The 18,605-nt window shown below is 35.8% G+C and overlaps 1 protein-coding gene across 1 annotated transcript in view; it reads right to left on the bottom strand.

Annotated features, from left to right (window-relative positions):
* EPSTI1 (epithelial stromal interaction 1) overlaps positions 1-18,605 on the bottom strand; it is a 118,745-nt gene that overhangs the window by 14,166 nt on the left and 85,974 nt on the right. The window contains 1 exon segment of the mRNA XM_049778492.1: positions 5,977-6,050. Within this exon segment, the coding sequence (XP_049634449.1) occupies positions 5,977-6,050 (74 nt within the window).

The raw sequence follows: 18,605 nt of genomic DNA, 5'->3' as shown, positions 1-18,605 counted from the left end.
AGAAAAAAATCAGAAGAGGATTGCAAACACTTTCAATGTTATACTTTTAGCAACCAATTTCAGAAAATAAGTTTAACCCATAGACCATAAACTATGAAGGGGAGAACCTCACATAAATATGTACCTTTATAAAAATAAATTTAAAAATAGGAAAATGTTTTTCTAAGAGCAACCTGCAGGATGATAGTTATAACCTATGATTAAAGCTAGCTACATGGGCTTTTAGTTTAAAATTAGTATTCTATCTTGTTTGGGTTTTTGGCCATGAGGGTAATTGAAACCAGATCTCACACATGCAAAAAAAAAAAAAAAAAAAGTGCTGTTACTGAATTTTAGCCCATGCTCCAACAATAAATCATTCTAAATTTTCTGCACAGACCTTAATGTGTGTTGCATTTTATCATTTTTCAATTAAAAAAGTAATAAAATCAGGGCTGGAGCCATAGTACAGCAGGTAAGACTTTTGTCTTGTAAGTAGCTGAACTTGGATCAATCCCTAATATCTCATATGATCCCTAAGAGTACCAGGAGTGATCCCTGAGCACTTCAGGATATAGTCCCAAAACAAACAACAAAAACAACAACAACAAACACATAAAATAAAGAAAGGCAGCCTGAATTGCTGAGAGAGTCAGATCATACAGGATTGAGAAACAGGCTTGTTTGACATTAGAGACAATGTCAACAGATTTTTGAGGAACCACTAAGAGACTAATGTCTCTCAGCAGACATTCAGCACTTGGCACATGGGAGTCACTCAACACAGGCCCATGGAAGGAAGAGATGCAGCCACATTATTTTCCTTTACAGTCATGAGATTCAGTATGTGTGCAAGGGGTATGAGGATAGAACACATGTCTAAAATGTGTTCTGGGTTTGATTCCTAGGACCACATGCTCTGCCCCTCAGCACTGAGCACTAGTGGCCCTGGTTGCCCTGTGCACTGCTGGGTGTAACCTGGTTTTTATTGTTGTTGTTTTTTTTTTGTTTGATCTTGTTTGTTTTAAATGAATTGATGTCAAAGTGATCCTTCATCCAGGACTGGGAGATTTAGTTACTCTGATGAGGACTGCTGGGAGGCAAAGCCAGTTATAGTCTGTTTACTTGTCTGTTTGCTCAATGCTAGCTAAAATACCAAGCACATGTTAATCAAGTTTGATCTCTGGTTTTCTGGGTTGCTGTTTTCTCAACAACTTCAAATCCAATTAGGCAGTTGCTAGCTCTTAGTTAATAGAAAGCTTCTTTCCCCCTGGGGCCAGACAGATGATAATACAGCAGGTAAAACACTAATTTAGCACACAGCAGATTAGGGTTCAATCTTCAGCACCCTGTCTGATCCCCTGAGCTCTCCAGGAATAAGCCCTGAGCAGAGAGCCAGGAATAAGCCTTGAGCACAGCCAGGTATTGTCCTCAAATTAAAACAAATGAAAAGCTTCTTCCCTTCCTACCATAAAATGTACTGACCAAAGTGCCACATTATGGTGTGCCTGGTTTCTCTGTAGATCTCTATGCTTAAGTTACTGTCTCTAGATCTCTTGGATTGGAGAGATCTACGCATGAAGAACATCTTACTAAACTGGAGATCTGAATATTGAGGAAAACAGATCTAAATCTAATTCTAATTCCTCAGAGATGCCTGTTTACCCAAAGCAGTTTTTTATCCAAAGTAAGAAGAGGGGATTCCCTCAACAGACTCCATTTTACCCTCTATCCAAACCACTTAAAAATATGATTGGCCCTACCCACTAAATGCATCATAAACTCAGCATTTTATTCTATGATCTGCGTTCTGGTTCAACTCACTGTCCTCCCCTATGTCTTTCTGCTTCCACTGCTCCATCATGAGTCCATTATTCACACAACCATATCACTAAATTATAAAAAAGAATCAAGCCTTTCCTTTTTCCTTAAATCCGTCCCACTATTTCCTGTTAGTCTTGGAATTCAAGTCACTGACTTACAAATCTTTGTTTTTGTTTTTCTGACTTATATACATCCTACCTCATTGAATGTCAGTTCTTTTCCTTACTTTCTAAATCCAATTACTTGGGTTCACAAAGCCCATGATCATCCCAAGGTTGCAAACTTTGTTTATTATTTGTTATGCCTGGTAATTCTTAGAAGCTACTTCTAGCTATACACTCAAGAACCACTCCTGGCCATGGTCCAACTACATAGAATGCCAGGGATCAAATTCAGATTGGTTAGTTGCATACAAGGCAAAAGCCTTACCCACGTACTATCTTTCTGGCCCCTCCATGTTGTAACCTTTGTTTCTGCAACATCTGAAAGGCAGAGATGTGCAAGTACAGGTTTCAGCCTCTAATCTCTTTAACTGGCTCTTAGAGCATATCATTTCCTATCTCTCCTTTAACATTTTTTTCCTCTTCTTTAAGATTAAACTGTGATATGATTCTCATCATCTCCAATTTCACTTTTAACATCAACCTTGATAGGATTCTCATAGCTCTTAAGCTAGTCTGAAATTATCTTGCTGTTTTGTTTGTTTCCTTTCTCCAGATGGCCATTTCCACATGGGTATCTGCCTTGTTACTCCCTATTCCCAAGCATCCAGATCAAAGACTTAATGGATGCCTTGATATAGAATTTTAATAAATCCTCTATATTAGGGAATGTTCATGCACATGCATAATCTTATCATCAGAATCATGCATAAGCATGACCCCCTTTTCACCTGCTTGTGTGATGGCAGCAGCATCATGGAACCACTGACAGTGGCTAAGTGCTGGATTCAATATAGCTGTCAACTGCCTCAGAAACTGAATTTTACATAAATACAAAAGAAGCCATGATTCATTATTGAATTTCAGTTAAGAGGACATAACAGTGTGCTTTGATAGTTAGGCCCTGTGTTTGCTGGAAAATAGGTCAACCAGAGATCATGGTTGGTAGAAAGATTATTTTTCTCAATTCTTGTTGAAAATAAAATATAAAAAATAAAATTGTCAGTTTATATTTCTATTTCTAGTTGGAGAAACTACACATATTTTACTGCTGTCAAGCTGGTGCTCTGGATTTCTCCACAGGGTTAACCTGGATAAAAACTATTATTGAAGGTCAAGGAGTACATGCCTTAAATGTACAATAGCCTGAGTTTATTCCCTAGCACCACAGGTTTATACTGAGAGTGATCTGATAAGCCCCAGCAGTAGTGACTAAGCAGCACCACCCAAGTGCCCATAGAAGCATCCATTGTTGAGAATGGTTCTTGGGCTCCAGAACACTGGAACAATGATTGAGATTCAAAACAAAATACTTAAAATAAAACCACCATCATTTAAGGATGATTCACTTTTCAACAAATCAGCTCTGTTCATCTCAGTTTTCAGCTGGAGACCTAATTTCTCTCCACTCCCAGTGAACGTCTGTCTTTCCTCTATGTTTTTTCTACTATCTTACTTAAGAAGTCAGGAATACTAGGTTAGGGGAACTCAAGCTAAGAAATCATAAAATTCAGGAGACAAGTGTAAGGAACCCTACATATTTTCTATTCTAAAATGCAGGGTTGAATTTTCTGCTTCATGAACTTATTATAACCAGTACAAAGCATATTATTTTGTATGCTAATAAAATTATGCTCTGGAGAAATGAAATGTATGTTCCCTATACACTTGCTACATGATGTGTGTTGTGAGCCACAGCAGGAATACACACAGCTATTTTATTCATTAAGAGGCTACCAAGTGAGTATTTTTATATAATAATGGAACGCTCCCTGCAACTCTAAAGAACAATATAAACACAAGCTCCCTCCGAAAACTGATTGAAACATAAAATTTGTTTAAGATCTTAATCAGCTGTTTCAAAACTGGTTTCTGAGTTTATTATCCAGAGTTCCTTGAGTATTAAAAAATGTATCCATATCTAATTATCATCAATTGGAAGATAAAATAAGGTGTAAGAAATAATTACACCAATATTTATATATTTAGCAGTATAGAATAAACCTAAAAAAGGATTTCTGTATTCTTCTAACAAAAAAGATAATCTTTCTATCTCTAATCAAATAAGCTTTTATTAGAGCCCATTCATTTCTTAATAATGGGTCAATTAAGATGACACATCACTATCCTTATGATGCTTAAGGCCTTGCAACCAATTCGAATATTCCTCAAATATCCAGAGAAATAATTGGTTCCTATTAAAAATTGTATAAATACAGACAATTATATAAAAGCTACAGAAATACAATATCAGTACTTTTCATTTCAAAGTTTTTTTTTTGGTTTTTGGGCCACACCTGATAACACTCAGGGGTTACTCCTGGCTATGTGTTCAGAAATTGCCCTTGGCTTGGAGGAACATATGAGACGCGGGGGGATTGAACCACAGTCCATCCTAGGTTAGCACGTGCAAGACAAACAAATGCCCTACCGCCTGCGCCACCATCCGACCCCATAATAAAATTCTTTTTAAGATAATGTTTTTGTTATCTTTTTACTTAGAGCCACATCTGACAATGTTCAAGGGTTATTTCTGCCCCTGCATTTCTGACAGAACCCAGGAAACCATATGGAATGTCGAGAATTGAACCTGGGTGAGCCACATACAAGGCAAGCACCAGACCTACTATCCTATTGCTCTGGCTCCTAAAAAGACCTTTTTTTTTTACCATACCTAACTTATAGCCTATTTCTGTAGAGTCAGTTAAAAATAATTATTTCATATATCCAACAAAGTAGCTAACCCATCCATGTCTCAATTTTTTTTTCTTTAAATGCAGAGAATACACATAGTCATGTTTGATATTTTAATTTTTTGATGGACAATGTCAAAATATTATCTATCAAATGACTATACGAAACCATCCAGGGGTCAGAACCACAGTACAGTGGCAATGTGCTTTCTTTGTGCTTGGCCAAGCTAGGTTCAATGCAGGCTTGCCATATGGTTCTGACACCAAAAAAAGTGATCCCTGAGTATAGTGCTAGGAATAAGCCCTAATTATCACTTAGTGTGCCCCTTACTAACAAAACCAAAGCCAGAAAACATCCAGAGGCCAGAAAGATAGTGCAGTGGGTTACACACTTGGCTTTGCAATCACCTAACTAACCGGTCTTCCATCCCTGGTACCACATTTAGTTGAGTGAGCAGAGAGCCAGAAGTAAGTTCCTGAGAATCGCTTGGTGTGCTCCCCAAAACAACCAATCAACCAACAAAAATCAGATTCTCTGGTGTTTGCTTTGTGTGCAGTTGACCAGGGTTTGATCCCCAAACCCCATGTGGTCCCCTAAGCTCTCCAAAACTGATCTCTGAATGCAGATCCAGTAGGAAGTCCTGAGCACAGCTGGGTGTAGCTAAAAAAAATTTTTTTAATTTAAAAAAGAAACAAAGAAAAGGGGTCCATTTAGTTAGTGAGTTAAATAAACTAACAGAAAGAAAATAGTCCACATCTTCCCCAAAATTCTAGATTAAAAAAGACAACATGGTGCTTCCTAGTACTATCTCAACATTTGACATTTTACTGAGTTTTCTTAAAAACTTATTATTGGGAGTAAAATACTTAGTGGTTAGACTTTAAGATTTTTCTCCTAATATATTAATCAATATTAAATTACTTTAATGTGATTTTTGTCTAAGCATCTGTATTCAAATATAGGTATTCTACTATTTATATTGGTTAAATTATTCCAAAGTAGTTTTCATCTGATAAAACATGACTTCAAAAGATTAAGTTTTGCCCCACAATAGGTAAAATACAAATAACCTAAATAAATAAGCACTAGCCTGATTTACTTTTCTAGTATAAATTCCTAGTATCAAAAGTTTCCATTTTTTGTGTGCATGTTTGTGTGTAGCAATGAATATTCCTACAATCACCATACTATAAAGATTTAAAAGGTAATATGCAATCTAAAACTCTATTAATACAAATGTAGTATTTTATTAAAACATTGCTAAAACTTCATAAGTAATTGGTTTAGCTCATATACTTATTTTGTTGGCCATTTATACCTTCTTTGTTCAGACTGGTGGGCTCTGATTCTTTGTTCCTCCTGTTGCTGTTGCTTAAATTTCAGCAATTCACTCTAGAATCAATAAAAATTAAAATATGTTTTTTAATTAATACAATTGTACAAAAGATACTTAAATCAATTACATTTTAACCACGACTTGTGCAGTATTTCTTTCTAAAATTTTTATTCAGGGCCAGAGTGATGGCACAGAGGTAGGGCATCTGCCTTGCAGATGACTCAGGAGGGACCGAGGTTCAATCTCCTGGCATTGCATATGGCCCCCAAACTAGGAGTGATTTCTGAGCACTTAACCCTGAGTGTGACCCCAAACCAAAAATAAATAAATAAAAGTTAAAATAAAATAAATGTTTATTTAGATATCACTTCCAAAAGAAATTACTTTATTATCTAACTATGTAGTGAAATTCATTGTGCCTTAGTTAAATAAGAGATCTGAGCATAAAATTGTGAGATTAAAAAATTCAATATTCGGGCCCGGAGAGATAGCACAGCGGTGTTTGCCTTGCAAGCAGCCGATCCAGAACCTAAGGTGGTTGGTTCGAATCCTGGTGTCCCATATGGTCCCCCGTGCCTGTCAGGAGCTATTTCCTAGCAGACAGCCAGGAGCACCCCTGAGCACCGCCGGGTGTGACCCAAAAACCAAAAAAAAAAAAAAATTTCAATATTCATGATCAAGTATTATTAGAAATAAAAGATTAAGAATTACATAGAGGGGGCTGGAAGAGTCGTACAAGGATAAAATGCTTGCCTTGCATGCAGTTAACCCAAATTTGGTCCCTGGTATCCCATACGGTTCCTGGAACACAGGGTCAAAAATAATCCCTGAGCACACCTGGGTGTGGCCCCAAAAATTAGGGAAAAAATAAAAGAAGAAAACATAATGCAAGTCAAACAACTTACTGTCTTATTCAAGAAAGAAAAATCAAATGAATTCTTTTTTTTTCTTTTTTTTTGGATGGGGGCATGAAGCCGTTGGGGGTTACTCCTAACTCTGTGCTCAGAAATTACTTTAGGCAGGCTTGTGGAACCAGGGATCAAGTGAGGGTAGACTACATGCAAGACATATACCCTACCCACTGTACTATGCTCCAGTCTCCAAATGAGATCATTAAGTTAATCCACATAATGGCATATTTTTCTTTATCAGTTATTTCTTTCCTAAAAAAAATTTAACCACTTAAATAAAAATTGAATTCAATTCTGTAGTACTATTATATTAGCAAAGCATTTTCAAGCTAGAGAATAAACACTCACTCATTATTGACTTGTTATTTCTAATACTGGCAGAACTTTGGAGAGATCTTACTTTGACCAGAAGATCATATTACTACAAATAATATCTAGCTCTAAGCATTTTGAAGATCATCTTAGAAGAAATACCTTTACTTCCCTCTCAGTTACTAGCATTACAATCATTCTGGTCAGGTTTCCTTAAAACTCCACTCTCTACCTTGAGGTCAACAGAGTTTAAACACAGAAAAAGGGAGAGGGAAGAGTTGTTAGGTTCATGTCATAAGTGTCCAAAGTCAGAGGTTTTTTTCTAGTAGTGAAAATAATGCCATGTCTTAATAAATATATAATAAATATATATAATAAATAAATATATAGACATATACTTTTTAGAACAAAGCATCTTGAAAAGTATAAAATAAATTCATATTAACAATTTATTTATTAAACTTCAATAATCTTTTAATACTCCCAGATTAAAAATAGAACTGGTATCTTATACTGTAATATTCCAAATATATTAAGAATCATCACTGAAAGCACATTAAATCCTGATTCCTAATACCACCAATGAGAGAAAACATTGAGTTCTTTGAATATACCTGAATGATATTTATGTATATATTTTAAAAGTATTTCTTAACTACTTCGATGCCACGCCTATGCTAGAAACTCACTTTTCCTCAATAGCACAAGTCTTATTTCTTGTAATGTCTTTTGCTATAATATAAGTACATATTGTAAGTCTATTAATAATAGTTTTACTGATTATTGCTATCATGAAAATAATATTCTATTCTTCCCCTCACTCTTTATTTTTGTGTATGGTTTCATTGATTACCTATTTACAATTTTTTATCTAAAATATTTTATTCATTTAATTTTTGGTTTGGGGTCAACACACCATGATGCATAGTCATTCCTGGCTCTGCACTCAGGAATTTTCTTGATAATGCTCAGAAAACCATCTGGGTTGCTAGAGATTGAACCTGGATCAAGCACGTGCAAGGGAAGTGTCCTGCCCACTGAACGATCACGTCAGCCTCAATTATCATACCATTAAATTCTAAACTGAGCCAGAGATAAAAGTATGGCTCTCATCTGGCACAGAGTTAAGCCTTGTTCAAACTTCTATACCACAAGCAGTCCCCCAAGTCCACCCATAAGTGATCTCTGAGTACAGAGTCAGGATTAAGCTTGGAGCACTGCTATGTGTTAAAATGTCCTATGTCCTAAACTAAAAAAATAAAATAAAAAAATAAAAGATTAAAAAATAAAAAAATGACCAGTACTGTTACATTTTGACATGCTAGTGTGGAAGAAGACATATGGCTTCATTACTGTCTTTATCCCAATCCAAACTTACCCTGCCAGTATATTGCCAATCCCATCTCTTTTCAGTACAATTTAAAATATTTTTTAGTGTGGTGGGAAATAGGCTCTATGGGTCTTACAGTCCCCGGTTTGGTTTCCACATCATCTTCCTTTCAGCTTGGATGTCCAATTCATCTTTTTTCCACCCTAGTCTCCAAAGCTACCAGATGTCTACAATTCCCAACTTGCATCAAAGTTATTTTAATCAGCATCAATTCTTAGGCATGATCTTTGTTTTTCCCTACTTTACTTTTTTAGCTTCAAGATGCTAATATTTATTTGTCATGGCAATCTCTTAATCTGTTTGGCTCTTAAAGATTTGGACCTTTAAGATTTTTTTTCAATTCATATTTCTAGGACTAAACAGTAAGAGGAGGCTCCCTGCCTAGTTCCCACGAACAACTAGGAATTAATCAAGAGGACAAGACATTATAGAGCCACACAGCTTTGGGTGAGTCTTAGAGAGCAACAGAGACAGCAGTAGTCATTGGGAAGATTCATGTTTCATTGGACAGAAGGTGGGTGGAGAGAGACACATGAAAGCTGTCTTCTAGGCCTCAGAACACAGATGGCAGGGCAGCAGCTCCCACAAAGTTCTAGGAAGGCAATAGAGGAAACAGTAGGAAATATATGCCCTTAATTCAAATGGAGTCCACATGTGAAAATGAGGTCCTCCCCACAACCCCAGCAAAAGCAATCTAGGCTGTGCCTCTGATTCCACATGCAGTCGAATTAGAACTAGCACTAACATGAACTGCACTAAAGAACAGAGTTTGAGTATCTGATCGGGGAACCTAAAGAGGAGACTATTAAAAGAACCACAAACACCAATCTGCCCCCACCTTCAGCATTTCTCAATAGATGCTGAACCTACTACTCTCCACCTTGAAAAAGCAAGCACCAATATCTGTGGGTGCCAGCAAAGGACCCCTAAATCAATTTAATCTAAGCCAATTTTTGTGTTAGTGTCTTTGGGCCATGCCTCATAGTGCTCAAGGCTTATTTCAGACTTTGAGCTCCAGGATCACTCCTGGAGGTGCTCAGGGAACCATGTGGAGCACCAGGGATTAAACCTTAGTCAGCCACGTGCAAAGCAATACCTTAGCTGCAATAGTATCTCTGCAGCCCCATAATCTAATTCAATTTAATATAATCAAATACAACTTCTCCTGCTAGAAAAATCAAAAAGTTCAATTCTATAAGTCAGTGTTGTTCAACCAAACTTTGACCAGGGATAAAAGCTACTATTTTATATTACTGATATCAATATGGAATGAATTAATGAGCAATAAAATTCAAAAAAGGGATATTTGTACCAGCAAAATGTGTGGAGCATAGGGCACCTTTGAAATCTCAAGAGAATATAACACGACAAAGAAGAGAGAACCACCCTCCAGAATCCCAGTTTAAGGACAGGAATGTCTCTATCTGAATGAAAACATGCTGTATTAAAGATGCTTAAAGATGTAGAAGAAAACTTAGTAAGGCAGATAAAAGTGAAACAAATATTCAGAAAGCCCATCAAGAAACATAATATATTGAAGAGATATGCCATACACAAATCAAAATTTAAAAAACTTTTTTTAGAAGTATATACATAGATTGCTTCAGCTATTCATTTGGCAATATATGAACAGGGCATAGATCTACGTGATAGGGACATAATAACAAAAAAGACAGATGAAAGCCTTGCTCTTATACTCTAAAGAAAAGAAAACACAAACAAATGAGGATAATATACATTATAATCCTAAAGAATCAAATATGTCCTAAAATTAGTGTTGTACAAGGAAAACCTAAGTAGATAGCTAAAATTTGATAAAAATCAAGAAACAACTAATCTCCAAATAGGAAAAACTGTTAAAGGACAAAATAAAATCTACTGATATACGTACTATAGATTGACTGTAAATTCAAAATGGCCATAATCTTCAAACATAATTAAATACATTATAATGAGAACATTTTATTCATCATATTGACAAAAATTAGAAAAGATTAATAGAAAGTTGCATATATCTGGTTACTTGGTGGAATGTCTAAATTAGGAAAAACTAATTTTGTTTTTAGAGAATAATTTAGCAATAAACATCAACATGAAAAATGAGCATATCTTTTGCAGAAGTGCTCTAAGATATATGTATAAGAAATAGTAAGTTGCGAGTGAAACAGCAAGAAATTCAAAACAAATTCTTAAGTAACCACCTACCCAGAAGAGTATTATGCAAAAGTTAATTATAAAGAAGGTAAAAATGGAGGAGGGGATATTGAGGAGGATCTCTCAAGAGATCTGATAAAGATAGGTGAAAAGCACTTTACAAATAAATGGAAATGAGAAAAAAAATTACAGAGCTTTATCTGAGTGAGACATTTTGTGCTTCCTAACACATTCTTTGGTTTATAAGTTCTGGTGAGTACAAGTGTAGTTCTTAATTCTTAATTAATGACATAAAAAAGAAAACGAGTGTATCATGAAAGCAAGAACCATTAGGAAGGAGTAAAGAGAACAGGAAGAGATGACAGCACAAGCCAGGGGAAAAGATAAGAATGGGGGGTATCCTCTTATATGACCGAAACACAACCACAATCATGTTTGTAACCAAGGTGTTTAAATAAAAAATATTATTAAAAAAATAAAGAATACAGAGCAGGAGGAAAAGTGTAATGTGAAGTTGATGAGGCATCATCATGCAAGTACATCAGTCCAGATGGCAAAAGAGGAAATCTGGCATTGCTAGTCAGGAATATACTATGACTAGCAAAAAAAGAAGAGGCTGGTTTTCTTTTATTTGGTGCCATGAAGGACAATTTTAGCTAATTTGTTCTGCTAAACCATCAGCCACAGTGGATGTGTCTGCCTGCCTTATAAATATATTCTTGGTTCATTTACTGGGTTCTCACACAGAAGTACACCTTGTTGAACAGATACAAAATAAGCTGTTCTTGTTCCAAGGACTGAGCTTTGGACATTAAACAAATCAAAACACTAAGCAGGAGGGACATTATGCTCAGCATTTGAGATTGTCAAGTCCTATTCCATTTAACATGCATGTCTTAGGTACAACCATTTTCAAAACACTTGAATTCCTACTGAAGATATAGATTAAAAAAAAAGAAGAAGAACATAGTTCTACCCTGAAGAAAAAAAAAACAGTACAATGGAAGAGATATGGAGAAACAATAGTGAAATGAAGCAGAAAGAAATGCAGCATTGAACACAACATCAAACAACATAACACAGAAATATGAAGGAAGGGATGGATGTCACAAGACAATAAGACAAACATGTCCCTGGGTGGTATTTTAACACTTTATTTATTTTGGTCCATACTCCCATTGTGTTTATTCCTGGCTCTGTGCACAGAGCTTACTCCTATGAGGCTTGGGGGACCATATAGGATGTCAGGGATCAAACTAAGGTTGGTTGCATGCAAGGCAAAAGCCCTACCCACTATATTATCCCTCCAGCCCCAAGGAATTTTAACACTAAATACTACTAAAAAGGCTCATAGGGGAATTCGTGCATTTTCTAATACAACTTCCTACATCCAGGCAGCTCTCCATACAAAGAAGAAACTAAAACTGAACAAAATTTTTGAAGATAAATGTAAATGAAGAGAAGGAATGGTACCTCTGCCCAGGCCTATGCTCATCAGGGCAAACTGCTCTGATGGAGAGTTTCTTGTGTATATAAAAGAGAGTGATAGGGCATCCAAATTAACAGTAGTTATGAGGTCGTCTTTTTTTTTTTTCCAAGTACTTATAGAAATTATTTCTCTGTATTCCAGTTTAGGAAAGGGGCAACTAAGAACCATGTGGACAGAAACTTGAGAAAACTAATGCGGTTTGACTGAGAGTCATGCTTCACAGCCAAGTTGTAGGCTAGTAACCAAAGACAACAGGATCGTTTGAAAATTATGTTTGAATTCCAGAACAGAGTGTTCTGACATGGTTCAGCTTGACAGCTTTCTGTAAATATTAAAGTGCCATGAACCAAGCAGGAAAAGATGTTCTTTTAACTCCACAAGGAAAAAGGGTATAGAAAAGCAGGAAAGTTAAAGCTGTGGAAGTTAACAAACCTTTTCTTTGAAGATTGTGTTATTTGCTTTTTCATATAGAAAAAAATTTTGAGGGAGTATGAAGTTTAGACTCTTCCTGATAATCAGGTTCTCCATAATAACACCTTTGCCCAGCAGACCAACGATGGCCTCGACTCTAAGAAAAAGTGAAAACTACCCCACACTACCCTCAGATGAGAAAACAACCAGCAGTAAGTTCTAATGGGTACAGTAAAAAAATTACATTAATAATGTCTACATTCTTACAATTGTTCATTATCTTTTATTATGGTATAAAGAGAAATGAACTTCCAACTATTGAATCAGAATCAACTGATTCAGCATCATTGAATCAGAGCTCCTTCTATCCCATTCCTTATGACTTAAATTGTTTTACTCATAAAAGTTAGTTATTGTAAAAGATATAAGCAAAGGGGCCGGAGAGATAGCATGGAGGTAAGGCGTTTGCCTTTCATGCAGGAGGTCATCGGTTCGAATCCCAGCACCCCATATGGTCCCCCATGCCTGCCAGGAGCAATTTCTGAGCCTGGAGCCAGGAATAACCTCTGAGCACTGCCGGGTGTGACCCAAAAACCACACACACACACACACACACACACACACACACACACACACACACACACACACACACAAAGATATAAGCAACATTAAAAAATATGAAGGAAATTATCACTCAAAATTTTTCCACTCATTGGCAATTTCCTCTAACAGGTTCACATATTGTCTTCAATTTTAGATTTCTACACACTGATTATAACCTGTGATGAACCCCAGGACATATTTTACAAAATTATCACATGATAGACTATAAAAGACACTCTCCGGGGCCGGGCGGTGGCGCTGGAGGTAAGGTGCCTGCCTTGCCTGCGCTAGCCTTGGATGGACCGCGGTTCGATCCCCCGGCATCCCATATGGTCCCCCAAGCCAGGAGCGACTTCTGAGCGCATAGCCAGGAGTGACCCCTGAGCGTCAAATGGGTGTGGCCCAAAAACCAAAAAAAAAAAAAAAAAGACACTCTCCATATGCTCTCTCTCATGTAATTCCAGAAACAATGACATGAAGTAAATGACAGCACAAATGGACAGAACAAATCCAATGATCTTGGGAAAATGAATTAATTTGCACAAAGTATAGCAGAAGAAAATAGGTTTTAAAACTCACCCAGATTTAATTTTATAATTTTCAAGTTAGCTTTCTATAGCTGAGCATATTCCTATGTCATTAAAATGTGACCATAACTGTTTCAGAGTATTTCAAACTCTAAAATTATCTTCAAATCTCCTATTGTTGATCAAATTGTTTTGACCCTTTCATGATCAGTTTAATAATAGGAAAAATTTGCAAATATATATTTTGGTGCATCTCTGGTTATTTCCTCAGAAAAGATATATGACTTTTAGACTTAATGATTTTGCATTTAGGGAACTTTTTAAAAATTGAGATCAACAGAGCCTCTGTTCACCAATCATTAAAAAGAGGTTTGTAGGGTCCAGAGTGATAGCACAGTGGTAAGGAATTTGCCTTGCACACAGCTGACCCAGGAGGAACCTAGGTTTGATCCCTGTTGTCCATATGGTCTCCCAAACCAGGAGAGATTTCTGAAGGCATAGCCAGGAGTAACCCCTGAGCATCACCGTTTGTGACCTAAAGACCAAAAAAAAAAAAAAAATTCAAAACAATATTGATTAGTTGTAGAAGTTACAGATATCCTTAATTGTTATTGGATATAATACCAATAATTACAATTTGTAAAATTTTATTATAATTTTATGTTTGTTTTTGTTTTTGTTTTTGTTTTTGGGTCACACCCGGCAGCGCTCAGGGGTTACTCCTGGCTCTATGCTCAGAAATCGCCCCTGGCAGGCACAGGGGACCATATGGGATGCCGGGATTCGAACCACTGTCCTTCTTCATGAAAGGCAAGCGCCTTACTTCCATGCTATCTCTCCGGCCCCAAAATTTTATTATAATTTTATAATAAAGGTTAAATTTTTTTCAAAGTTTACACAACTATGTAATGCTTTTCTCTATCCTATTTACAATGCTAAAAAAAGTTTATGTATCTAGGACCAAAGGTGGTTGGTTCAAATCTCGGTGTCCCATATAGTGCCTGCCAGGAGCTATTTCTGAGCAGACAGCCAGGAGTAACCCCTGAGCAACGCCGGGTGTGGCCCAAAAGCCAAAAAAAAAAAAAAATTTATGTAGCAATGTATCTTTGTACTCCCAGAATAAGCTTTACTTTGCCTTGGTAAGTTGTCTAAAAGAAAAATCTCATTTACTAGGATTCTCTTTCAGATGTTAATCTCTAAAAGCTTCCATGTATCTGTGTGCACACAAGTGCCCTTTATCAGATTTTGACATTATGGGGATGTTATGTAATATTAACTCTAAATTGTTTTATATTTTCCCTTGCTCTGAAACAATTTTTAAATCACTAAATTTTGTTTCCTAAAAAATGTCTGATGAATTTTTTTATAAAATTACTGAAGTTAAGCTTGGTAGGGGAAAGTCATTCTTAGAAAACATTTTTAATGTACCTTTCTATATTTTACTTATTTGAGTAATTTTGTTTGAGTCTAATATTTTTATAGTCATTCAATTAATGTTATGCTAATAAATTGAATGTGTGGATTATGTGCAGTAATATAACCTTAATCTTTTTAAATCTAACATTCTAGTTTCTCATTTCATATGTTGTGTATTTGCATTTCCACTAATCTCTTTTTGATTAGACTTGTCATAGAGTTGTTCATTTTTTTGACCTTACCAAAGAATAAGCTGCTGATATTTTGTAGCAGCTGTTTATTAAAATTTTATTATTAATTTCTATTCTTATCTTAATTACTTCACTTGCTATCTTTTATTTTTATTTTAAATTTTTGGAGTGGATGCCTTATTCTTTTCACTTTTTAGTTCTCAAGAAGGATATTTTTTTTTGAGCACAACATTTCACTAAAGGTTTGTATTCCATCTTCATAAAATGCCTTCACCATAGCTTTCTACATATTCAATAATAATTTTCTGAATACCAAATAATTTAAGTATTTTAAAGTTTTTTTCTGCAACAGGCTAGACACAGAAGGGACCACTTATACTAGCAGTCCAGGAGGGGCAATATGGGATGTGGCCCAAAACCAAAAAAAAAACACTAAATAAAAAAGAAAGATAAATAAATATTTTCTCAAATTGAAGTGGGACATGTATTTTAAAATTAAATGGTCTAACCAAGTACTATATTAGGGGAGAAAACAATAGGGGATAAACACTATGAAAATTCTTACGCAGGGTGAGAAGATGGAATAAAAGTAAATAAGTAAAGAAAATATTAGAATCATATAGAGATAAAAAGAAATTGAGCTAAAAGTAATTAATGTAGAAAAATGTAATCCATATTGACTGAATTTTATACTACAAGGCAGACTTCCCTGTGTCTCATTTATTAGGACATCTTGCATGTCCACAACTGACTAAGATAGTCAATGACTAAAACCCCATGAACAGTTAGACCACTTGGGATTGGAACCTGGGACCAGAATAGTCTCCTTTCTTCCAGAAATATAAATTATCCTGAGAAGGAGAAATACTTGATATAAAAAATTGGGAGGGTTTAGGAGAAAAACACAATGAACAATAGTTGTCACATTATCCTGAAGTTATCACAACATATAATTTATTTATTTTACATCATTAAGTGCTACAAAGTGATTAGTCACTGTAAAATTTTAGATTTACTGTTATATTTCATTACATCATTTGGGAAGGAAGGGCATACCTGATAATATTCAGAGATTAATCCTGGCTTTACACTCAGGAATTATTCCTGGGGGTGCTGAGGGACCATCTGGAATTCTAGCTATCTAAGGTTGGCCATGTACAAGGTATAGTATATTATTGCTCTGGCCCCACATTACATCTAATTATTTGTCGTATTACGAAATAAGTTTTAGGATAATAGGGAACCTCCTTGATTGCCTCTTCTGAATTGAAATCCTTGCTTCTTTTATAAAACTCAGCATATAACACATGCTTATGGTGTTGTGCTGGCAGAATGGAAGAATAAAAAATAGATGGATAAATATGGGGATAAATAACTAAGTACATAAATAATAAGTTATTTTGGGGGGCAATGGGACAGTAATAGAGGGAAACTCCAGACTCTGATGGAGGGTATAGTGCTGGAATGTTTTGGTTTTTTTTGTGGGGGGGCACACCCAGTGGCACTCAGGGATTACTCCTGGCTCTGCACTCAGAAATCGAAGCTGGCTTCGGGACCATATGGGACACCCAGGATCGAACCAAGATCCATCCTGGGTCAGCTGTGTACAAAGCAAACACCCTACCACTGTGCCGTCACTCCAGCCCCTGGAATGTTTTGTTGATTAAGCCCTACCACTAACAGTACATTAAATTACTGTGCCTAAAATATTTTTTAATTTATAAGAAAGAATTACTTTAATGTTGTATTATAAATGAGTTATACGGAGGGGACAAAGAAATAGTATAGCATGTCAGATGCTTGCCTTGCATGTGTCTGACCTGGGTTCTATTCCAGATACTCCATAGCATGCCTCAAACATACTAAAAATGATCCCTAAGCACAGTGAAAGAAGCAAGCTCTTGCATAGCCAGGTGAGGCCCAAATACACAAATAAGACAAAATAAGTCACAGGAAAATAGAGAGTACAATTAAGATCAGTACATTGATTTTTCAAATGGCACTTTATCTTTAGAAAATAGTTTTATGGGCCCGGAGAGATAGCACAGCGGTGTTTGCCTTGTAAGCAGCTGATCCAGGACCAAAGGTGGTTGGTTCGAATCCCGGTGTCCCATATGGTCCCCCGTGCCTGCCAGGAGCTATTTCTGAACAGACAGCCAGGAGTGACCCCTGAGCAACGTCGGGTGTGGCCCAAAAACCAAAAAAAATAAAAATAAATAGTTTTACTAGAATATTTATAAATATAAACCAGAACATAAAAAGTCAAAGATGTGATCATAAAGATGTGATCAAAATAAAGTTACTTTAATTATTTTAGTGTGGTAAAGTAGAAAGGTGATATCTCTGAGGACAGAAAATAAATATCAAAGGAGATATTAGTTGGTTTATTTGAATTGTCAAGATAGAATATATTTATTGACAAAAAAGTGCTACAGTCAAAAAAATATGTTGAAGGCACTAAATCAAATGTAAAATATTAAGAGATTAATGTTAGAAAGAACTTACTGTTTCTAGTTTTTCCCAGAAAAAAAATGGGAGAATGTGAAGCTGAAAATGTATATAGTGCAAAATAAATGTGCTGTCACTTTAACTTAACCTAAATGACCTATTAGGCTGTTCATAATATGTTTTTAAAAAATATGATAAACGAAAGAAATGGACACACAAATTGATATAATGATATAATGTTGTTTTATGCATCTTTCTACCACCAGTATGATTATTTTCAAATTAAATCACTAAATATGACGTAGAACAAAATATACTACCAAGCACAAAATGCCTTTGTAGGCATTTTCCAACAACATATCAAACAAAATAGAAGAGAAGCAAAATTAAGGTGCAACTGATAACTAAATATCATTAGGAATTCTATTGTTATTGAAAATCCTGACAGGAAGGCCAGAGCAATAGCACAGCGTTTGGGGCACCTTGCTTGCAGCCAGCCCGGGTTCAATCCCTAGCATCTCATCCCAAACTTGCCAGCAGTAATTTCTGAGTGCAGAGCCAATAGTGACCCCTGACTGCCACTGGCCCAAAAACAAACAAATAAAAATACTAAAACAAAAGATCCCAAGAATGGTATTATCTCCCATGTGATAAAGCTATTCGTTTTACTGACACATACAGCGAGAAAAATAACTTATGTAAAGCTTACATAATAAAAATATGTTCAATGACAATCATAATATATATGAATATATATTT

This window comes from Suncus etruscus, chromosome 8 (assembly GCF_024139225.1).
Source record: "Suncus etruscus isolate mSunEtr1 chromosome 8, mSunEtr1.pri.cur, whole genome shotgun sequence".
In the NCBI taxonomy this organism is placed as follows: domain Eukaryota; kingdom Metazoa; phylum Chordata; class Mammalia; order Eulipotyphla; family Soricidae; genus Suncus; species Suncus etruscus.
This window is presented reverse-complemented; position numbering and strand designations above follow the sequence as displayed.